Genomic DNA, 20,330 nt, shown 5'->3' with positions numbered 1-20,330 from the left:
AGTGTGCATACCTTTTGTTTTACTTCATTTGTATTTTTGTCCTGTTTCTACCATTCAAATACTTTGCTCCTTTTCCTTTGCTTTTGACTCTTATGCAGCTTTGACAGGTCAATTTCTCTGTTGCAGGATTAATAAAGCTTTATGTGATCTCTTATCTCAACCTATTTGTAATTGAGGCTTTTCTTTTTTGCTACTTAATACTTCCACTCAACTTAAGTTTTGAGGCAAATATTTTACAGTTTGCTCCACTGCTTTTATTTTATAACTTAAGTTAATAGTTTGTTTGTAGATTAAAATCAATATTACATACAATAATCAATAAATAGATTATGATGGACTGTTATGGGTAAAAATAAGACGTGAAATTCACAATCTACCTGGATGTATATATAGAAAAAAAGTAAGATCTGCCTTCACCAGATGCAACGTTAAAGTAATGTATATACTAATACATAAATAATTATTCAGTGGCATAATATACATTATTATGAAATATGTCATTCTGCACTTCTTTTTAGTATTTTCATACTAATGCTTTTGTACTTTTACTTAAAGTGGCAGTTCACCCCAAAACAGAAATACATATTTTTCCTTTCACCTGTAGTGTTGTTTTATTTGTTGTTTTTAATCGGTCTAGATTGTTTTGATGTGAGTTGCTGAGTGTTGGAGATATCGGTCATAGGATGTCTGCCTTCTCTCTAATATAATGGAACTAGATGGCACTCAGCTTGTGGTGCTCAAAGCGCCAAAAAATACACTTGACAAACTCAACAGCAATGTCTCTTTCCACAAATTATGAGCTGGTTACTCAAGATAATCCACAGACCTTGTTGTGATCAGTTTCAGAGGAACTATTTCTTTCTACTGAACAACAGCTGCCAACTGTATCACCATGCAGATGGAAGCGTGCATCTACTCCTTGCTCACCTAGCACCACTGAGCTAGCTAATGTTACAGGTCAGCTGAGGAGGACACTATTAATATTTACATCTTGCGTTCTCACAGACAGCCTCTCATGAATGAATGCTTTCCTCTGCATGGTGATGCAGTTGGCAGACATAGTTTGGTAGAAAGAAAATAGTTCCTAAATAAAGCTGCTTACAACAAGGTCTGTGGATCATCTTGAGTAACCAAGTCATGATTTCTGGAAAGAGACATTGCTGTTGAGTTTTTCAAATGTACTTTTTGGTGCTTTGAGCACCACAAGCTGAGTGCCATCTAGATCCATTATATTCGAGATAAGGCGGAGATCTCGAACACTCAGCAACTTACACCAAAAAGATCTAGATTGATAAATAACACTACAGGTAAGAGGAATGTATTTGTGATTCTGGGGTGATCTGTCCCTTAAAGTAACATTTTGTATGCAGGACTTGTAACAGAAAATTTCTGTACTGCAGCAATGAAGCTTTTAATCAACCTTTTACCTAGAATATGATGATTTCTTCCACCTCTGCATTCATACTTTGTCATTTTTAATTTGTACCTTGTTTAGTTTTACATGCACAATAATTTGTTCTGTTTTATCTTACTATGTATATATTGTTTAATGTTACATCTTTGGCACAGCAGTTTTCTTTGGGGTGTATACAGGTCTGTCTAAGGTGTAAAGACTCCTTAAACATCCTCAGTAAATGCAGCTGGATGAATCACACATTCTACATCTGTATCTGCGGAGACATGGGCATAAAATCTGCAAGACTAAAGTTGCAGCAAAAGACATTTTCAAGCACTCATTTCACAGTGAGTAAGAAACAGCTCAGGTTCTCAGACTGGAAAGATTTTTATTTCTGAGAAACACGGTGTAGGTGGAATACAAATGTGAGGTATTTTAGGATCTAAGCACAAACTGTACATGGAACAGCTAATGGCAAAACAGGTAGGTAATCAGGCAGTACAAAACACAGCAGATATATTCAAATTCTTGCTCTTAACAAAAAGATGAAAAGAGGAACCTTTCAAAAGCACACAGCCAAAGAACATATTAAAAGAGAATGTAAAGTCTTGGCAATATTGATTTTCAATAAGTCTTTCTGTACAGGTTTTAGGCAAATGTGCCTATTCAATGTAAACAGCAACTGATGAGTCCCACTTTAGATGATAATTACAAATATCTGATGACAATGCACAGCTTCAAAATCATTAGCATGCACATACAAAAATGCAACAACATACATAAAGCACGTTTGTCTATCTGGTGATGTTTAGCTAAACTGAATGAATTTACAAAAACACATCTCTCCACTGGAGAGGGCCAAGAAATAAATAAATTAAAATACAAAAGTTTTGATATCAAATCATATGAAATAGTTTCACATAAACGTATCATATAAAGGTGTACTTGTAACTTTAGAAAAAAAAAAAATGGATACGGATATTGGCATGTAAACCAGCTCGTCATGCCACAAGCGCCACCTTGGAACACAGTGGGTGTTCCTGCGATATTTTCAGCCCTTTAACTCAAACTAAATAACCCCTCAAACGCTCCACTTAAAACACCATCAGCTCAGTTCAGGAGACGACACACTGCATGTGCTAAATTAGACAAAGAAGCATTCTCCTCCAACCGGCTCAGCGGAAGATGCAGTAACCCTTATTAATAGTTGAAATAGCCAGCCCAGCACTCCCAGTTGTTACATTCAGGATACCAGGAGTGCCATTCCAAACAGCCCGGCAATAGCTGTGTTGGTGGGCAAACTGTAACCTTTCCCACACCGGCTCGGAAACCAATCACTCAGCCTTTGTTGTGAGCAGGTTACAAACATGGCTCTAACACCTTGTTTTTTATATAAAGACAAGAGAGATATTCAAAGTGAGGAGAGAAAATCTTTCAAGCCCCCCTTCTTGCTGCCCGGGTTGTCCTCTCGCATGAGTATCTTGCTGAGGCGCTGCACGACCCAATTTTTAGGCTTGGAGGAAGACTTGGAGGAAGACTTGGAGGAAGATGAGCCTGACCCTGGGGTGTTAGAAGAGGTGGAGGACCTGAGGAGAGAGAGTTGGGAAGGGAGGAGGAAGAGACGCAGAAGGTCAGAGGGATTATAAGTAAAGACACAGTAACTTGAGATTTTGTCGGTCGGCAGGAAATGTAAAAAGTATGCCGTCAACAAGTATATGATCTGGCAAGCATGGATACCAGCACGTACCACTCGTTAAGCTAGCTCGAGTTCTCTAAATGAAACAGAATCATTCCAATGCAAACATGCCTGACATCAACCTCTCGGATGTCTGTGATACCTACTGAGTTTAGTCGAGGAAGGTTGTAGAAACTGACCAATTCCTGAAAAACCTTTGTTTCACCTGGTTTGTCTCCCCTCAGCTCGGAGGATATTTATATCAGCCTGCTCAAAATAACTTACCTAGGTGTATGAGCAGGTGTCTTGTCTTTGCTGGGAGTCTTGGGAGTTGTCATGTTGGCTCTGTTGGTTGACTGTGGGGTCTTGTGTTTGCCGGCGCTCCCTGGTGTGCTGTGGGTCTTGGCGAGGGTAGCTATAAACTCCCTGTTCATTCCTTTGTGTCTGGATGTCCTGTTGCAAGTGTGGCAGGTGGCCATCTGGGATACGGAGAGGAAAGCATATGTATTAATATTGCATGGCCTGCATCTATGTATATTTCTCTCATACATAACGAGGTTGTGAGGTGAAGGCATGCAAGTTTTCTAAAAGGTCCTTGAAACTACTGTTCTGTAATACCAGTCTATCGACCAACTGATTTAAATCTAAATAAGGGAAGGTTTGCTTTGTCATTTCATTTGTTATTTTTCATCAAACCCAGTATAGCCACAGCTGTCTGTTTTTCTCTGGGACACACGGGAGTTTGTTGTAACTTTGTCTCGACATCGATTGCAGTGACAGGATGCTTCAAGGGACACAGGGAGCAGGACTAGCCGCTGTTGTGGCAGGCAACAGGGCTGTAATGAGAGGTGCTCATGTGCCCTGGTTGACGCCGGCCAGCCTGAAGCCTCACAGACACATCTACTACCATCTCACAGCTGAGGATTGGTTCATAACTGGAGTCCAGGAAGCAATTCATGACAGGAGATGATTCCCTCAACAGCTGAGGCTCTTCTCATTGGCCCTGTTAAACATCCCCAAAATAATCTTACCCTCCAATGTTTGTGCAGATATGAAAATAACTGGATTAGTTAAAGCAGGATGGGAAATATTGGCGTGGCCTACGAGCGGGCAAGGTGGGGCTGTTGCCATGCAGTCTCACCCATTCATGGAATGGACGCTACAAGAGACGTCAGCCAACTTTTCCAGTTCACCTCAATGACCTTTTTCTAACAATTACCTTGGCATGTCAGTGGAGTTTACACTGTACTGCGCCTTACATGATAAATTCTAAGCAATCTGACATGGATTACACAAGACCCTATGTTGGGCCAAGAATGCACGCACATATGAGAGTTACAAGCCCCAGCTGCTGGTTCATGAGATTCTCATGATTCACGACAACAATTGGCATCCCAGACTCCTGACTATTACTGTCATGTGTCCCAATAAAAAGGTACAATGCATGTGTCCAGAATGTAACTGGGACAAACTGAGGTACATTCTGTCACGAGGTTAGTGACGGACATGAAGGTACATTCCCAAACAGATAAGAAAAACCCAGCAGCTATGGTTTGGCTGATTCTCTTCTGCCCAGTATTCATAGCTAACCACTTTAAAATCAAGAGGCAATAACAGTTTGGAGATAAAGACATCCTCTTAGTGATGAGCTACAGAAGATTAAACCAAATCTAATACATCATAAAACTCTTGAACAAGAGAAACTTTCCTCTCTGCAGAAAAGTGCTATTTAGTTTCGACTGAGGACTTTTCTTTCACATTCCTCCCAACCGTCAGTAACTTAAATCCCATTAAGCCATCAAGAGTTGCACAAGGTTAAAACTGGTCCAAACAGACCACCACTGCAGACGTCAGCAAGTCTGAGCTGAGCTGTTGACAGTCCTGAATGCTGAAGAGATGGAAAACTCACCGACACGAAGGTAGCCATTTCAGAATCTGACAGGTGTCTGTTGGACAGCGTTGGGTTTCGATGCACTGAGAGTACACAGTTCCTCTTTCTTTCTACGTGACCGTGTGTGGAGTGTTTACTACATGAGCCTGCAGCTTTATACAGAGCAAGCCCCGCAACTGACCCACCCATCTTTGCACAGGGGTGTGGCTCAAAGGAGGATGGACCAATGTCCTGTCAAAAGGGTCGACTACTCTGCGGGACAGCCAGCACTCTGCTGCTGCTTCGTCAGTGGGGACACTTAGACCCAAACTGGACTCATCTAGAAACATCTTTGCTTACACACAAGGTTTATCTCATGGGATTAAGAGTCAGACTTTCATCTATGCATCTCCAAACACACGAAGGTATTAATGAAAGATACTGTTAGAATCCAGAACATTGTTTCCACAGATCATGATATTGTTTGTGTGTGCAAAAAGACATGATTAATTGTTCCTATGTGTGCACTGCTTGTTAAAATCAATGGGGAAAAAATCAAAACGGATAAAGGATATTATTTATGGTGCAGCACACATGCAACAATTGAATGAAAAATACTATGTAAACAGCTGAGGTCATCATTTTGACTTTTTTTTAGTATGAAGTATTTTCTTCATAATGTCAAAGTGTAGCTGACTATCTTCTCCATAATTTCCAAGTTAACACAGCAAGGTGATCCACAGTCTAAACATCAAAGCATCTATGGATAAGATTTAGATAATATGTAAGATATTTTTTACTTTCCTGTGTGGTTTCTGACTTATTGTGATCATGTAAATGGTAAAAAAAAATCCAAATGGGATGGCCTCTATTTCTACAGCTGAAGCTTCACATTGAAAGAGAACATGTTAATAGCAGAAGCCTTTTCATCAAACTCATTATCTCTCCTGAACTCGAAAAAATGAGCACTCTTCTAAACTTAGCAAAGCTCAAACCAATTGTGATTACAATCATTGTAATAAAAAAGTTGTAATAGCTCAAAGCTGATAAAGCCCTCAATCCACTAAGGGTAAATTTGACAGGAGATCATAAAGCCGTTCAGACTTATTATACAGGAGCACATTTTCTGCAGGCTTTTCTTTTTGTCTTTTAATATGTTTTAACATTGCAACAACATGGCAAAGGTTGTTACACTCGAATCACTGTCTGGTTACATAGAGGTACTTCTGAGAAACAGATAAGAGTGTGGTGGTCTATAGTGAGTGGAGTGGCACTTGAGGAGCTGGGTTCACATGTATAGGAGGAAATATCTATCCTGCTATAGACCGTTTCATACTTGACAACATAAACATTCTAAATGGGTCCCTTTGTATTTCCTGTTTGAATGTATGTTAATGCAGAAGCTGACATGAAGTGAACAGGGACCAAAGTTGTTGCCCTAGCAACAGAATAGCAATGAAACAGTCCTTAGTGTCCTTAAGTCTTATTTTGAATTTCTAATTTTTCCAAATTGTTCTGTGCGGAGTTTGCATGTTCTCCCCGTGTAAGTGTGGGTTATCCGGGGTACTCCGGCTTCCTCCCACAGTCCAAAGTCATGCAGGTAAATTGGTGACTCTAAATTGCCCGTAGGTGTGAATGTGAGTGAATGGTTGTCTGTCTCTATGTGTCAGCCCTGTGATAGTCTGGTGACCTGTCCAGGGTGTACCCTGCCTTACGTCCAATGTCAGCTGGGATAGGCTCCAGCCATCCCACGACCCTTAAAAGGATAAGCTATATGGAAAATGAATGAATGAATACCAAATGAGTTACTAGAGAGCATCAAAGACTCAATCATGCAGGATTGATCCCCCCATCCAGACTACATACTTCAATAATAATCAAAATGTCTTTTGAGAGTCAGAAACAACGGGGGAAGAGAAAATAAGCTTTTCCTTGTATTAAGAAAATCTCAAATTGAGTGTGTGCATGCACCAACTTTAAAGAGTTTTCAAAAATCTTGCAATTTGACTTTGACATGAACTGTGAGATCATTTCCATGCTGCACTGAGATTAAGGGAAACTAAATTCCCCCAAAAGGAAATTTTAAACAACGGTATGCCAAATGCAGAAACTGATGCAGAACATAAAATTTGTAGGTAACAGGCGAAATGCACTACTTATACTTTAAGATTTGAGAGAAACTGACGGCTGTCTCTTGCTAACAACTTTTGGCAAAGACAGTTACATGCAAGTCATGTTAGTAGTTGCACAGCTGTGGCTATGGTAAAAATACAAAAAAAATACCTGGGCTGAAAAGCTGTGTTTAAGTAAACAATTTCAAATCAGACATCTATACCTCATTCATTTGTTTAGTCTCCACCTAATAACATGAACAGATAAGACACACTTAAATTTAATGATGCAGCGAGCCAGTGATGCACACATTTCATTAAGTGCATCTTACATTTTGCACACTGCACATGCATCCCTCCAATTTCCACCTCATTCCTGTTTCAATGTATCTATCCATCTGAATATATTTTTAAAGTGTTGTGATGAGCAGTCTTATTATACTTCACCCTTTATTTGCTTTATTATTATTAGAACCGTGCCATCAATACCGCCTGTTATTTCCTGCTGCAATTACCCAATTTCCTCCTGTTGATCATTAAGTTTCATCTCATCAAATCTTAACAGGAAACTGGAAGGGAATACTCAAACAAAAACTATTTGTTCCCCAGTTGTAAATGCCGCTATGCCCGCAATCGTAACACGTACTGTAAGTGATCGGGGCTGTGGACACTTGGGTGACAGCCTAGATTTTACTGGTTTGCACTCAGTGACTATCTAATGATTGCAACACACCTTACAAAAAACAGAAGCGTGTGGCTCAAAGTGAAGTGGATCAAACACAGACAGCTGGTTGCAGATGGATGTTTACAATTCGAATGACCTGCTTCTGTTTATCCTGTTGTCCTCTAGTTACTACTAGTGGCCCCTCCATCATCAGCTGGCTCGCACTGAGGCACTGAGATGACAGGCTCTAAGAAAAGAAACCTTTCCCGGAAAAGGTGTGTGTGCACGTGCATGAAAAATCACACTGCAAAGACTCATCAAACTTGACAGTATGAAGGAGTCAAGAAAGTGACACTGTCCACTCCACGACAACAGTGACGTCACGGCTTCTGTATAGCAACAATAAGTCATGATAACCTGAAATGAAAACCCACCCATCACGTGTACCCATCTAATTTAAACTAATCCTTAAACATGTAGTGTATGCACTTGGAGGGACACACGTGAGCCTGCGCCACACATGGATTTGATTTCTTATCTGTTGATCCTGGGAGCAGACAGACCTAAACAGTGGCCAGTCGAGCATATGGCACAAGCGACATGTTGGAGATTTGGAGTATGAAGAGGATAAACCTATACACAGCTGTGGGGAATATTAAGGACAGTTGTTTTTTGTAGAAAGTTAAATTTCTGTTAATGAAAATCTAGGTACACCATATGGTCAGAGGAAGACAGCATGACTTGTGATTACACTATTACAATGAAATCCTCCAGACAAGAAACAAAGTAAATCACAATCTAATACTGCCAATGGTGCTTATTGTATGAGACGTATATTTTCACACTGACTGGTTCAGCCTTGACCATTTGTCCAAACAAAAAGAGGAGCCTTTTGGTTGCTGTCTGACACCCTATGCAGGCTTGTGTTTGTATTTAACATGAACAGACAGCCACAGTTACAAATATACTCAACCTTTATCCCATGCATCACAGCTGTTTAGCTCTGGAAAATCATGCACGGTGCATGGAAAATCAGCATGACGCACTATTCATCCCTTAAATCATAAAAAGACCTAGCTCTCTTACAGCCCACTTAAACAGCTTAAGCGTCCTTTATGCCATTATGAAGACAGAATAAACCAATCTGCTAATTCTCATGGTGTCTGTGCAGTGAAGGCAGTTTAAAGGGACAGTTCACCCCAAAATCAAAAACACATATTTTTTTCCTCTTACCTGTAGTGCTATTTATCATTTAGATAGTTTTGGTGTGAGTTGCCGAGTGTTGGAAATATCGTCCGTACAGATGTCTGCCTTCTCTCTAATATGTTGAAACTGATGGCAATCGGCTTGTTGTGTTCAAAATTCCAAAAAAAAAATAAACAAACAAAAACTAAAACATTTGAAAAACCCAACAGCATGAGTCTCTTTTCAGAAATCATTACGTGGTTACTCAAGATAATCCATGGACCTTGTTGTGAGCAGTTTTAATGTAGAAACTATTTTCTTTCGACCAAACTACACCCAACAGCCATAATGCCACGCTGAGGGAAGCGTGCATCTACTGATGGAGGAGAGGCTCATGCTCGCGACAGTGCGATATGTCAACAATAACAGCATTCTTCCTCAGCTGAGCTGTAATGTTAGCTAGCTCACTGTTGTTACTGTACGTTCAAACCAACAGCAACCAGAGCTTCCAAAACGGTGGAAGTCATTAATTTTCAATGAGAGCCCGGTGACTTGGGCGACTTGGGCGACCGAAGTGACCGGAGCTGGTCTGGAGGGGAGTTAAAACTAGTTTAACTTTATGGTAATGAGCTCTGACGCAGTTCGGCGACAACCAATCGGAATGCCGACGTGCTTCGATGAAGCAGGTCCCAGAGAACAAGCCATGTAACTTTGGTTCCTACAGTACACTTGTTCCGACAATGGGTATCGAGAAGTTGATTACTTGTGTTCGTGGCCACTCAGTCCTGTATAATGTGTCGCTGTTCGGTTACAGAGACCAAAATAAAAAGAATGAGTTTTGGAGGTAGCTGGTTGGTCTGGTGAGTTTTAAAGTGTGTAATGTTAGTAATAGAGGAGAGAATTGCAGGCTTTATTGTTTAATTATGACCTTTTTAGGTGTTCTTCTGTTTGACTGGACAACAGCAAGCAGCAACTACGCTGCTTTCAAGCCAGTAGCCTGCTTTGCTGCTCCCTTAAATTGACAAGCATGAATGAACGTTCGAATGATTCACGTGATGAGTGACTAGAGCGACCAAAACTGCCACAAATATTTTTGACAGCCGTGCTTCTTGGGCGTCTGCGAGAGACTTTGCCTCTTTGGAGGCTTCTGGTTTGACCGTACAGTTAGGTAAGCTAGTAGTAGATGCTTGCTTCCTTCTGCGTGGTGATACGGTTGGTGGGTGTTGTTAGGTAGAAAAAAAAAAATTCAGACATGAAATTCCTGACAAGGTCTGTGGATTATCTTGAGTAACAGGGTCATGATTTCTGGAAAGAGACATTGCTGTTGAGTTTTTCAAATGTGTTTTCTGGGGCTTTTTTCTTGAGCACGACAAGCTGAGTGCCATCTAATTCCACTGTATTAGAGAGATGCCATGGCCAATATTTCCAACACTCCGCAACAATCTAGATTGATAAATAGCACTACAGGTAAAAGGAAAAATATGTCTTTTTCATTTTGGGGTGAAGTGTTCCTTTAAAGGCAGGCACAAATTACCACATATACTTTTAAGGTCTTGTGTGTACGATTTAATGGCATCTAGTGGTGAGGTTGCAGACTACAATCAAGTGAAAGTTAAAGCATGTAGGAAAACTATGGTGGCTGACACAACTACTGTACAAACAATATGACAGACCCTGTGGAAAAGGGCCCGCTCCAAATATAGATATTAATGTTTAATCGTAAGTTAACAAAACCAAAAGGATTCTTAGTTTCAGATGATTACACACACATGAAAACATAGTTATTCATATTATATTCCATTTCGGCTCTAAATCCTACATACTGGAACTTAAGTCTACAAGCTTTTTGTAAGACATGCATCCTTTTAAGTTTACATGAATGTTCAGAGATAAAAGTCTGATGTTTAAATGAGCAAAAGAGTGAAGGATAACTCTAAACACAACAACTCTCCATGAGATTTTGCAGCTTTGTGTCATGCAGCTAAAGCTGTGCCCGGTTGACCATGTGTAACCTAATACTGTGGCAAATGAGAGGAGAAGGGTCATGACTTTAACACTTCTAAGGAGTCGTGCTTCCGCTGTCTGCGACCTGCTGGGTCTTTCATGTCACACCCAAACATGTACACGCATGCTTATACATCTCATATGTGTTACATTGGTCCTGAGTATTAGAACGTAAATTGCATGTGAAACAGCGACACACAAACACAAACAGAGCCACATAAATCAATTCTACAGATGGACCCTTGCCTCTAATAATAGCCCCTGCTCCAGAAATACCTCCCTTCCTGCCTTTCTCTTTCTGCTATTGGAGGTCAGCTTGTGTTGGTTAATTTGACCTAGGCAGTTCGACACCACCCAGGGGGGAAAGATGAGCAGCGAAACAGAGTGAGTGACAGAATTAAGTGCTTATAAGTGCCTCCGCACTGAATATAAGCCTGAAAAAAGTGTTGAATGTTGATTGCGTGACTGAGTTTTCAAAATGTCCTTGTGTGCGTGTACTCAAAAGCACAAATATCTGCGCGCACTGTGTGTGAAAGTCATTTGAGAACACATCAATATAACACAATAAAGCTGAAAGCAGAAGAGCAGTTGGGGGATCAATACGAGGCAGGCCGTGATGTTGCAGGCAGCCACTTAGTCACACTGTCTGGAGGCAGGCTGCCCGGTAAATACACAGAGACACCCGATCTGAATGCAGAGCTGCTACACACTGCCATTTAAAAAAAGAAAAACATGTCATAACTGTTATTTTCTTTCTTTTTGTCTGTTGGCGCCGATAAAGGTCACATTTAATCCTGAATCACACCAGCAGGTTTGCCTCAAAACAAACCAGAGCAACGGGTTGGAGGAAAGGTATAAACATTTTAAATGAGGATTTATCCAGTTAGCAAGATCATATAAAATATTACTCATGATGCTTTGGGTCCTCTGTTGCAGTATTTTACAAGTTGATGAGTGCTGAAAGAACATCTGGAGCCAAATGAATCAGCAATATCTCACCGTGGAAAAACTGTCACTTGATAAGGTTCTTTCAGATATACTATAATAACTATCCAGAGATAAACTGTGAGAACAAATGCTTCTTCCAATTTTTCAGATATTATCTGTGGAAGCATTCTCCAGGGCATGCTGTCATGGTTTGGATTAAATTTAGAAATGCACCCCTGCTTAAAGGCCTAGTGTATTTACGACATTTGAAAATGCAAACATAAATGTCTCCACTGACGACATCGTCACATTTTATTTGCATTTAAAGCAGAGACACCAAAGAGTCTTTGCCAATGTCACTCGGTACAACAGACTAACACAAAGGTTAAATTAAACGACACGTCAGGGGGCGGATGCATTAAGGATGGATATGCACAAAAACAACGTGTATGCCATTTCTCATACATAAAGCTGGTATTCATGGAAGAAGAACGTGAGGTGAGACAGTGTGCACCTCATGCATACTTTAGACCAGGCATACACAACATTTTTTTTAGACATAGCTACGAGTGATATGATAAAGTGGACATGAAATTTAATGAGAGAGACATAAATTTATTGTTACATTGTGGGAGTAGAACTTAGGCATGTGCATATGCGCCCAGTTCTACAATGACTGAGATTCATAAAACAGAACCAGGGGTACGTGTGGCTTCATAAATCTGCAAATAATAATAAATAATGCATACGTGTAGCTCTATTCGTGCATACACACAGTTTGAGTTGTAAATCTACACACAGTTTTATGCATCTAGTCCCCGCATGGACCAGCTGTGCTTCAGGGTGCAGCTGCTCTGAACACAAGTAGAGTTTGGGGGGTTTAGGAATAAACTAGAATTACAGCCATGTGATTGTGTGGCTCTGTCAACCAGTCACGTTGCACTTTACACTCAGTTTGTTCAGACTCATATGTAGTCATGACAGCAGACAATTCTTCAAATACGGAAGCTAATTGTGAGACATGGATGCTTCACATACTGTAGATCTTCAACCCGGCAGCATAGAAGATCTTTATAATCGGCACAGTTTCAAGGTGGACACAGATTAGTGTCACAAATTCAGTATCAGACCAAATGTCCCCCCTTCTGTTCCTGAGATATAGTGTTCAATAATGGCCAGAAATGTGTTTTTGCAGAATGTCAATATGTCACAGTGAAGTGGACCCTTTGGGTATAAAATGTCATCACTTCATATTTGATCCTGTTAGATATTTGTCTGAAATTTTTCATAATAAGCATATGAGTTCTAACCATCAAAATCTATTGAGTCCAGGTGTACGTCTGCGCCAAATCTAAGAAAATTCCCTTAAGGTGTTCTTATCATGTTCCCAAGAATGGGACAGACAGACGGACAACCTGAAAAGGCCAGTGCAGAGGCATTAAAAACAGCCTAGAGACAGATCTGGATTCGGAGCAGCTCTGCGTCCATTATAAAATGTGACTTTATAAGAGATACGCTATGAATGGCATCAATGTGCATACGTGCTGTCAGAATCGGTTACAGGCGCGGTATAAATGCTAGTGAGTAAGGATCCAAAAACTGAACAGTGGCGGCTTCCAAACCTTGACACATGTGCCAACTTACAGTTGAGCCCAATAGTGGGGATTGCCAAGTTCCAGAGTAGGCTTTTAATAGTGGCGAGGAAATGAAATGAGGAGCGGAACAGAAGCTAATTGACAGATGACATGCTGTAATGGAGCAGCATCAAGTTCTCTTTATGGGGTTTATCCTGCTTGTGAGCTGGGCAACAAACGTGATGACAGAGGAGAGCAGAAGCTGATCCCAGCCCAGGGGTTATAGTGTGTGTGTGCTAAACAAACCAATATGCATTGATTCTGAATAAGTGTGTCTTACACTCTGTATGTTTTCTTATGTTTACAGGCTCTTCAAGGTTTCCAGCGGATGTCAGTCACGAACCCAGCATTGACCAGGGCTCCTATTACTGGTGTGTTAACTTGCTTAAAATACTTCAGTACACACTTTGTTAATTCCGGACACACGTGAGATATGAGTGAGTGTTTCCACTTCCGAGCAAGTCTCTTGTGTTTGTATCTAAAAAGCTCAAGGCGACAACCACTGGCCTTTCTCTTCCAAGACACGTCTCCCTTTTGTCATCCTGTCACTCGCTGCCCAACCTCGAGGTGTCAAAACCCTCTGTGGAGCCTTTCTGGTTCCCTGAGAGAAAACAGAGGAAAATAACCAGCCAGACATCTCTGTCTCCTGTTTCCTGTCATCTCTTTAGGAGGCACATTCTCCAACGACATTACTCCAGTAAAAATGGATGGATTGAGGTAAAATGCATGAGAAAAAGAAGGGGAGGGATTGGAGAGTGCAAGGAAAAAAGAAGAATAGGGGATGAGAGGATGAGAGGTGGCCAGTGAGGTCAAGAAGAAGTGGTGACATAAATTACAAAGAAATACTGGACTCAAGTCAGGAAGAAATGGCCCTTCTGGGAAAAGGGAACGATTTTTCAACCACTTATGTTCTGTCACTTTGTTTTTTCAAGCCTGGTTCATCTGTTATTCTGAAAGCAAGTGTTGTTTTCAGAGTAAAACAAGTGTGGCAAAACAACACTTGTTTAACAGCATCGTGACTGCACATTCAGCAAGTGTGCCTATTCACCTGTTTGGTGAACTATCAGGAAGAATCACTTTTTATTTTACTGATAAGTAACTGTTGAGTTTAGGCACTGGGCATAGATTTACCTGCAAAACATTAACGTATACAAGTCTAAACTCAAAACTTTTTTCTTGTAATAAACAACTCTGCTGGGAAGTCTAGACTCAAGGAGGAAGAACAGAAGAACAGAGGAGGAGAACATGCTATCCTTCACTCCATTTAGGGTCTCTGCTTCTCTTGTGGGGCTACATTCCAACTTATTTCCATATCCGTTGCTAGATAACCTGCCCAGCATGCATAAACATACCTGATTTATAATACCTCTACGACATAGCTTCACAGAGCTGAGGAAAGAGTATCATGTGCCTGCATCCACCTAGAGGGCGACACATATATCCTACAGGGATAGCAATAAGGTGTGAAATGAGGGGGATTTACACCCTGGAGTACAAATAATGCACACCTCCCATGTTTATGAGTGTGAATATGCATCTACGGGTCATGTGTGTGCTTACATTTTTGCTGAGACGGGGACATGTTTTATTAAAGGGGACATACACTGCTCATTTTCAGGTGCATACTTGTATTTTAGGTTTGTGCTAGAACATGTTTACATTCTATTGTGAAAAATAAAAGCCTCTTGACACAACTGGACATGTGCCAGCAATAATATGATCCAAAATCATGGAGAAATTAACAACATAAGGAACCAAGATGACATGTTTCCCTGATGTTAGCATGTAGCTACATGTAGCAGTGTACCTGCAAGCAGGGAATGACCATAACGGAGTACAGTGGCACTTTCTACCATGAAAACCAATAAAAGCTTCCACACCAAAATCTTCACATCTCAACATTGGTGAAAAATTAACAACAGCAACCAAGATTACATGTTTGTACATTTGTAGCATCTAGTTACACGCAGCAATGTAGGCTACATAATATCAACATTTGCAGTAACATGCCAGGAGCAGATGACCATGTGAAGAAATCCGTCATGAGCTGACGTCAGCTTGGGGCGTTGGTAGCGTAGTGGATAGTGCAGGTGCCCCATGTATAGAGGCAATGCTTTGCTGCAGCGGTCGCAGGATCGACTCCGGCTTGCAACCCTTTGCTGTATGTCAACTCTCTCTCTCTCACCCCATTTCACTCTGTCCTGTTCATTAAAGGCAAAAAGCCCAAAAAATAATCTTAAAAATGTCAGCTTGACATCAGCTTGTCTCCAAAGTTGTGCTGCACAATTAATCTAATCGCAATCGCGATGTCAGGCTGTGCGATTACATAACCGCATAAAAGGCTGCGATTTGCGATTTAATGCAAATAAATGTTAACGTGTGTGCCTGTGAACGTGACTACCTCTCCTACAGTGTGTGGAGTTTGTTGACATCACGCCCACAAGCTATCCTGGTGTGTGCAGCACGTATGGTCAGGTGACCACCCGGCATGCAGCACTGACCAACATAGACACTGAAGAAGAGCATGAGCACGACCATGAACAGGCTGAGCTGGTGGCGGAAAAAACCCCAACGTCTATTACATGGCGATACTTTGGATTCAGGTACGGCGATGTTGAACAGAAAGACGTGCTGTGTAAAAGTTTAAAGTTAAAGTTGCCACGTCCCGCAACAACACGACCGATCTATATCAACACAAGAGACAGCACAGAGAAAAGTAGGAAGAAGCTTGCGAGAGAAAGCCAAGCCGTGTAACGTTAAAGACAAAGAGACAACTGAAAGCCGCCAGAGCCTCATAAAACAACATCCAAGCAGTTACACAAACATTTGTAAGTGAAAAATGAAAATGAAAAAATTGAGCAATTTTGAGAAATTTTTGCTTTACTTTTGCATATGTTTATGTATTGATCATCATTATATGATCATTATTTGAAAATGTTGCCACGTTTAATAAGGACTGAGACATTATATATATGACTTATATATATGACAGAAAATGAGTCAAAGCATAATAGAGTGGTACAGGGATGACGTTGTTTTGTATGCCCATGATGATGTCAACTACATCAGTATGGTTTCCTCATTAAAAAAAGCCTATGGGATTTTCCACTGTATTTTGAATTATTGCAGAAAATAAGCCCTGTACCTAACTTACTCGTGTTTTAGCAAGATGATTTTCACAAATGAACACTACTTTTTTGGTTCTTTTTAAGCATATACACTCTTCAGAGATATTAAGCTAATGGCTAAAAAGGAACTTGACCACGGTCACATGACATAATGTCCCCACCACAATAAGGCTGTAAAGCTGTGCTCAGCGTGATGACACTCTGTAGTCTCATTTAGCCACTTGTTATGCTATTTGTACTTTACTTGTACTGCTTTTTTAAGACACCTAAAACTTCTAAATTTACCAATCAGGTATTTACTGATGAAATTTAAAACTTGAAAATCTCTAACGCCCGGGACACACTGCCTGCGTGAGCAGTGGGTGACGGCTACCCAGCTGAACTGCTGTGGCTCACACATCAGCGTTGTTCACACAGACAGTATGCTGCCTGTTGACTGTTTTTCCACAATTAAAAGCCGGTGCTCAACTCATTTATGGAGCTGTGAAAATTAAGATTTATATTTTTCATGTCTGTGACAGATTAAGACATTAAAAACTTTGCTGAAAGGTGGCATGATGTCAATATGATTATCAAAAGACGATTGTCATGGTCTATTTTTGCTGAAAACCACACACGTCACATTAAAAAAACATAGGCAAGACTCCTATTCTCCTGCTCCTGTTCTCCAGATGTTCTGCAGCTGAGCAGCAGCCACGCTGCACCTGAGCAGCACTGCTCACACAGGCATTGAGGCTGCTCTAATCCGTTAGCATGGGTGGCAAAAAAGAAACAAAAAAAGGTCCCGTGAGCCACAAGCACTACTCACGCAGGCAGTGTGACCTGGGCAAAACCCATTCAAAAAATCCAATGACTTTGAGACGAGGGAACCAGAAGTGCGGAAATGCTTAGTCATTTCCATATTTTAGCACTCATTCTTGCAGCACTCTAAATGACACTAACACTAACACTTACTGTAAATACGGTATTAGGTTAGGTTAGGTTACTTTATTCATACCCGTAGGTAGATTTGTTTTGCATTGAGTTGACATCCATTCATCCATACATACAGTACAGTATGTCAAAAAGGATTAGTATAGAAAATGCCACATATTACAGTAGTACGCTGTATACATATTGTTTGGAAGACTAAATATTTAGCTAACGAAGCTGAAAAGACTATGAATGCAATTTAGCCTGGAGAAGCTACTTAATCCGAATAGGAGATTAAAAAAAGCAGTCATAAAAACAATTAGCTCTTCAAAGCATCCCACAACACCTTTCATCCAGAGCAAGATCCCAGAATTTTTTGGCACTTGGAAGAGGACTAAGAACAGGAGCAAACACGGATGTCTGCGTCTGCAAATACTCGCACCTTGTTTTGAATAAACTGTCTGTCTAAGCCTGCACACAGGGAGGAATGAATGGGACAATAAATTTATACGACAGCATGTTTTGATTATCTCTCCAATAAATCCTCCGCCTCTTCCTGCAGGGTACTACGTGACTAACGGTAAGAAGAGCAGAATATTGTGTACACAGCCATAACACTCAACTCTGGCATGCTGAGTTAAAACAATAAAATTATGAAACACTGACAAAAACAAATTAAGATTTCATGGTCACTGTGGCACATTATCTCACTCAGGATGTTTTCAAGACTGTGGACATTATTTTTTTCAAAATCAACAAAAAAATGGGAAAGTAAAAAAAACAACAACTTCTATTACATCTGATAATCCAGTTATCCTAACTACCCCACGCTATTATCTTTGAAGAGGAGACGAGTGAATGCTAATCTCATTATCCAGGCTCTCGTGCTGACCCCCTCTCTCTGTCAGGGTTGCTGTGGTCTATTCATCAGCATAGAGCCAGGCAGGCAATGACAGGAAAGCAACTCCACATTCCTCCTCTTATCTCACCACTTCACCACTCTGCATTGTAAGGGTATCGTCTCACTATTACCCCTCTGCCAAGCACAGGTGTATGCTGCGGTCTCACATATGCGGCTTGACATGTTGCCCCTTGAACCGATAGTCTATGACAGGCGAGTGACCATGAAAATAGAGGCTAAAAATACCATGAAGGACATGCTTGGGTTGTATAGGTTTACTAGGAAGTCACGTGATGACTAAGCATCAACATTCTCCATCGCGACCAAAACACTGTTGTTGACACATGAGTAAGAGGAGAGGTGCTCAGTCACAACTCAGTGTCTGTTAGAGAGGGCTTCAGGGCACAACACACAACATAGTTATGTCTGACTAAGGGTGTGTGTGATGTGCTACACAGGTCCTTGTTTATAATTTTGAAGTCCAGGATGTCCATCAGCAAGTTTGTGTCTAACGTCCTTCCCAAGGACTTGGAAGCTACTAGCTAGTTGTAAACTAGCAATTTAAATGGGTTTTCTTCTAAAAGTCAATGCGACATGACACCACACAGAATTATATATCATTATAAACTAGGATTGCTGCTTTGTGGGGTTGTATGCCTCCAACAACTGGTCAAGTTGCAGTTTAGATCCATGTCTGTCCAGACTCATATGTAGCCATGACAGTTGACAATTCTTCAAATATGGATGTTGCTGCAAAGAAGGTACAAATTTGAAAATGCGAACGCTTCACACACATCTTCAACCCAGCAGCACAGATGATCGATACAGTCACCACTGTTCAGTTTGAAGGGGGGCAACCAAGATTGGTGTCACTCAGTATCCGACCAAATGTTTCTTCTACTGCTCCTGAAGTATGGCGTTAAATAACGGCCAGAAAGTTGTTTTTACAGACCATTATGATGTCACAGTAAAGCTGACCTTTGACCCTTTGGATGTAAAATATCATCACATTATCATTATATTCTATTTGACATTTGTGTGAAATTTTGTCACAATTAGGGTATGAATTCACATTTGTGCCAAATTTGAGGAATTCCTTTTGAGGCATTGCGTTTATAAGAATGGGATGTACAGACACATAGACAGACTCAGACAGATTCCTTCAAATCATTCAGGTGGACGTTTGTGCCAAATTTGAGGAATTCCTTTTGAGGCATTGCGTTTATAAGAATGGGATGTACAGACGCACAGACAGACAGACTCAGACAGATTCCCTCAAATCATTTAGGTGGACGTTTGTGCCAAATTTGAGGAAATTCCCTTTCAGGCATTGCTGAGGCATTGCGTTCATGAGAATGGGATGTACAGACACACAGACACACAGACTCAGACAGACTCTCTCAAATCACTTCCTCCAGATGACTTTGCTATCTGACCCTGGATCTGACCACAGTCCACAGAAGTAGAAAAGGAAAGAGCACACACCCACTAGTTCATACAAAATTATGTTACTAGACGACAACTTTTTTTCCTCTCGTAGTCCATCATTTGACTTCTCCTGTTCACCTCTGTAATCTATCTGCCTTTCACCCCTGTGCTTTTATTCACCTTGTCTGTTCCACTCTCCTGTGTTATTCTCCTCCACTTCTCTCACTGCTCTTATTATTGCTGCTCTCTCTTTCCATCTGTCTTCCTCTTTGCCCTCACAGTCAACTGATATATACTGAGATAGAGTGGGTTCAGAGTGCCTTGCGTGGTGAATACCTGCATATTAAATGAACCCAACCAGATTTTAATGAGGCAGCAGCATTTCCACTAGAGCTGCTCTTCATTAGGGCTGATGTCAGATCACCAGAGGGGCTCTTCAGTGGTTGTCTTCTATCACAGCTCTCTGATGTAGGGGGGGGGGGGGGGGGGGGGGGG

At 40.9% G+C, this 20,330-nt stretch overlaps 1 protein-coding gene across 1 annotated transcript in view; it reads right to left on the bottom strand.

Moving 5' to 3' along the window:
* Positions 1 to 1,764: 1,764 nt before the first annotated feature.
* The window catches only part of c22h18orf21 (chromosome 22 C18orf21 homolog), a 30,371-nt gene continuing 11,805 nt past the window's right edge, over positions 1,765 to 20,330 (bottom strand). Inside the window, exons 4-5 of the mRNA XM_050033839.1 lie at positions 3,357 to 3,550; positions 1,765 to 2,982 (exon numbers count right to left, since the gene is read on the bottom strand). Coding sequence (XP_049889796.1) covers positions 2,808 to 2,982; positions 3,357 to 3,550 — 369 coding nt within the window. The 3' untranslated portion in view covers positions 1,765 to 2,807. The remainder of the gene's footprint in view (positions 2,983 to 3,356; positions 3,551 to 20,330) is intronic.

Source organism: Epinephelus moara, chromosome 22 (genome assembly GCF_006386435.1).
Source record: "Epinephelus moara isolate mb chromosome 22, YSFRI_EMoa_1.0, whole genome shotgun sequence".
In the NCBI taxonomy this organism is placed as follows: Eukaryota; Metazoa; Chordata; class Actinopteri; order Perciformes; family Serranidae; genus Epinephelus; species Epinephelus moara.
This window is presented reverse-complemented; position numbering and strand designations above follow the sequence as displayed.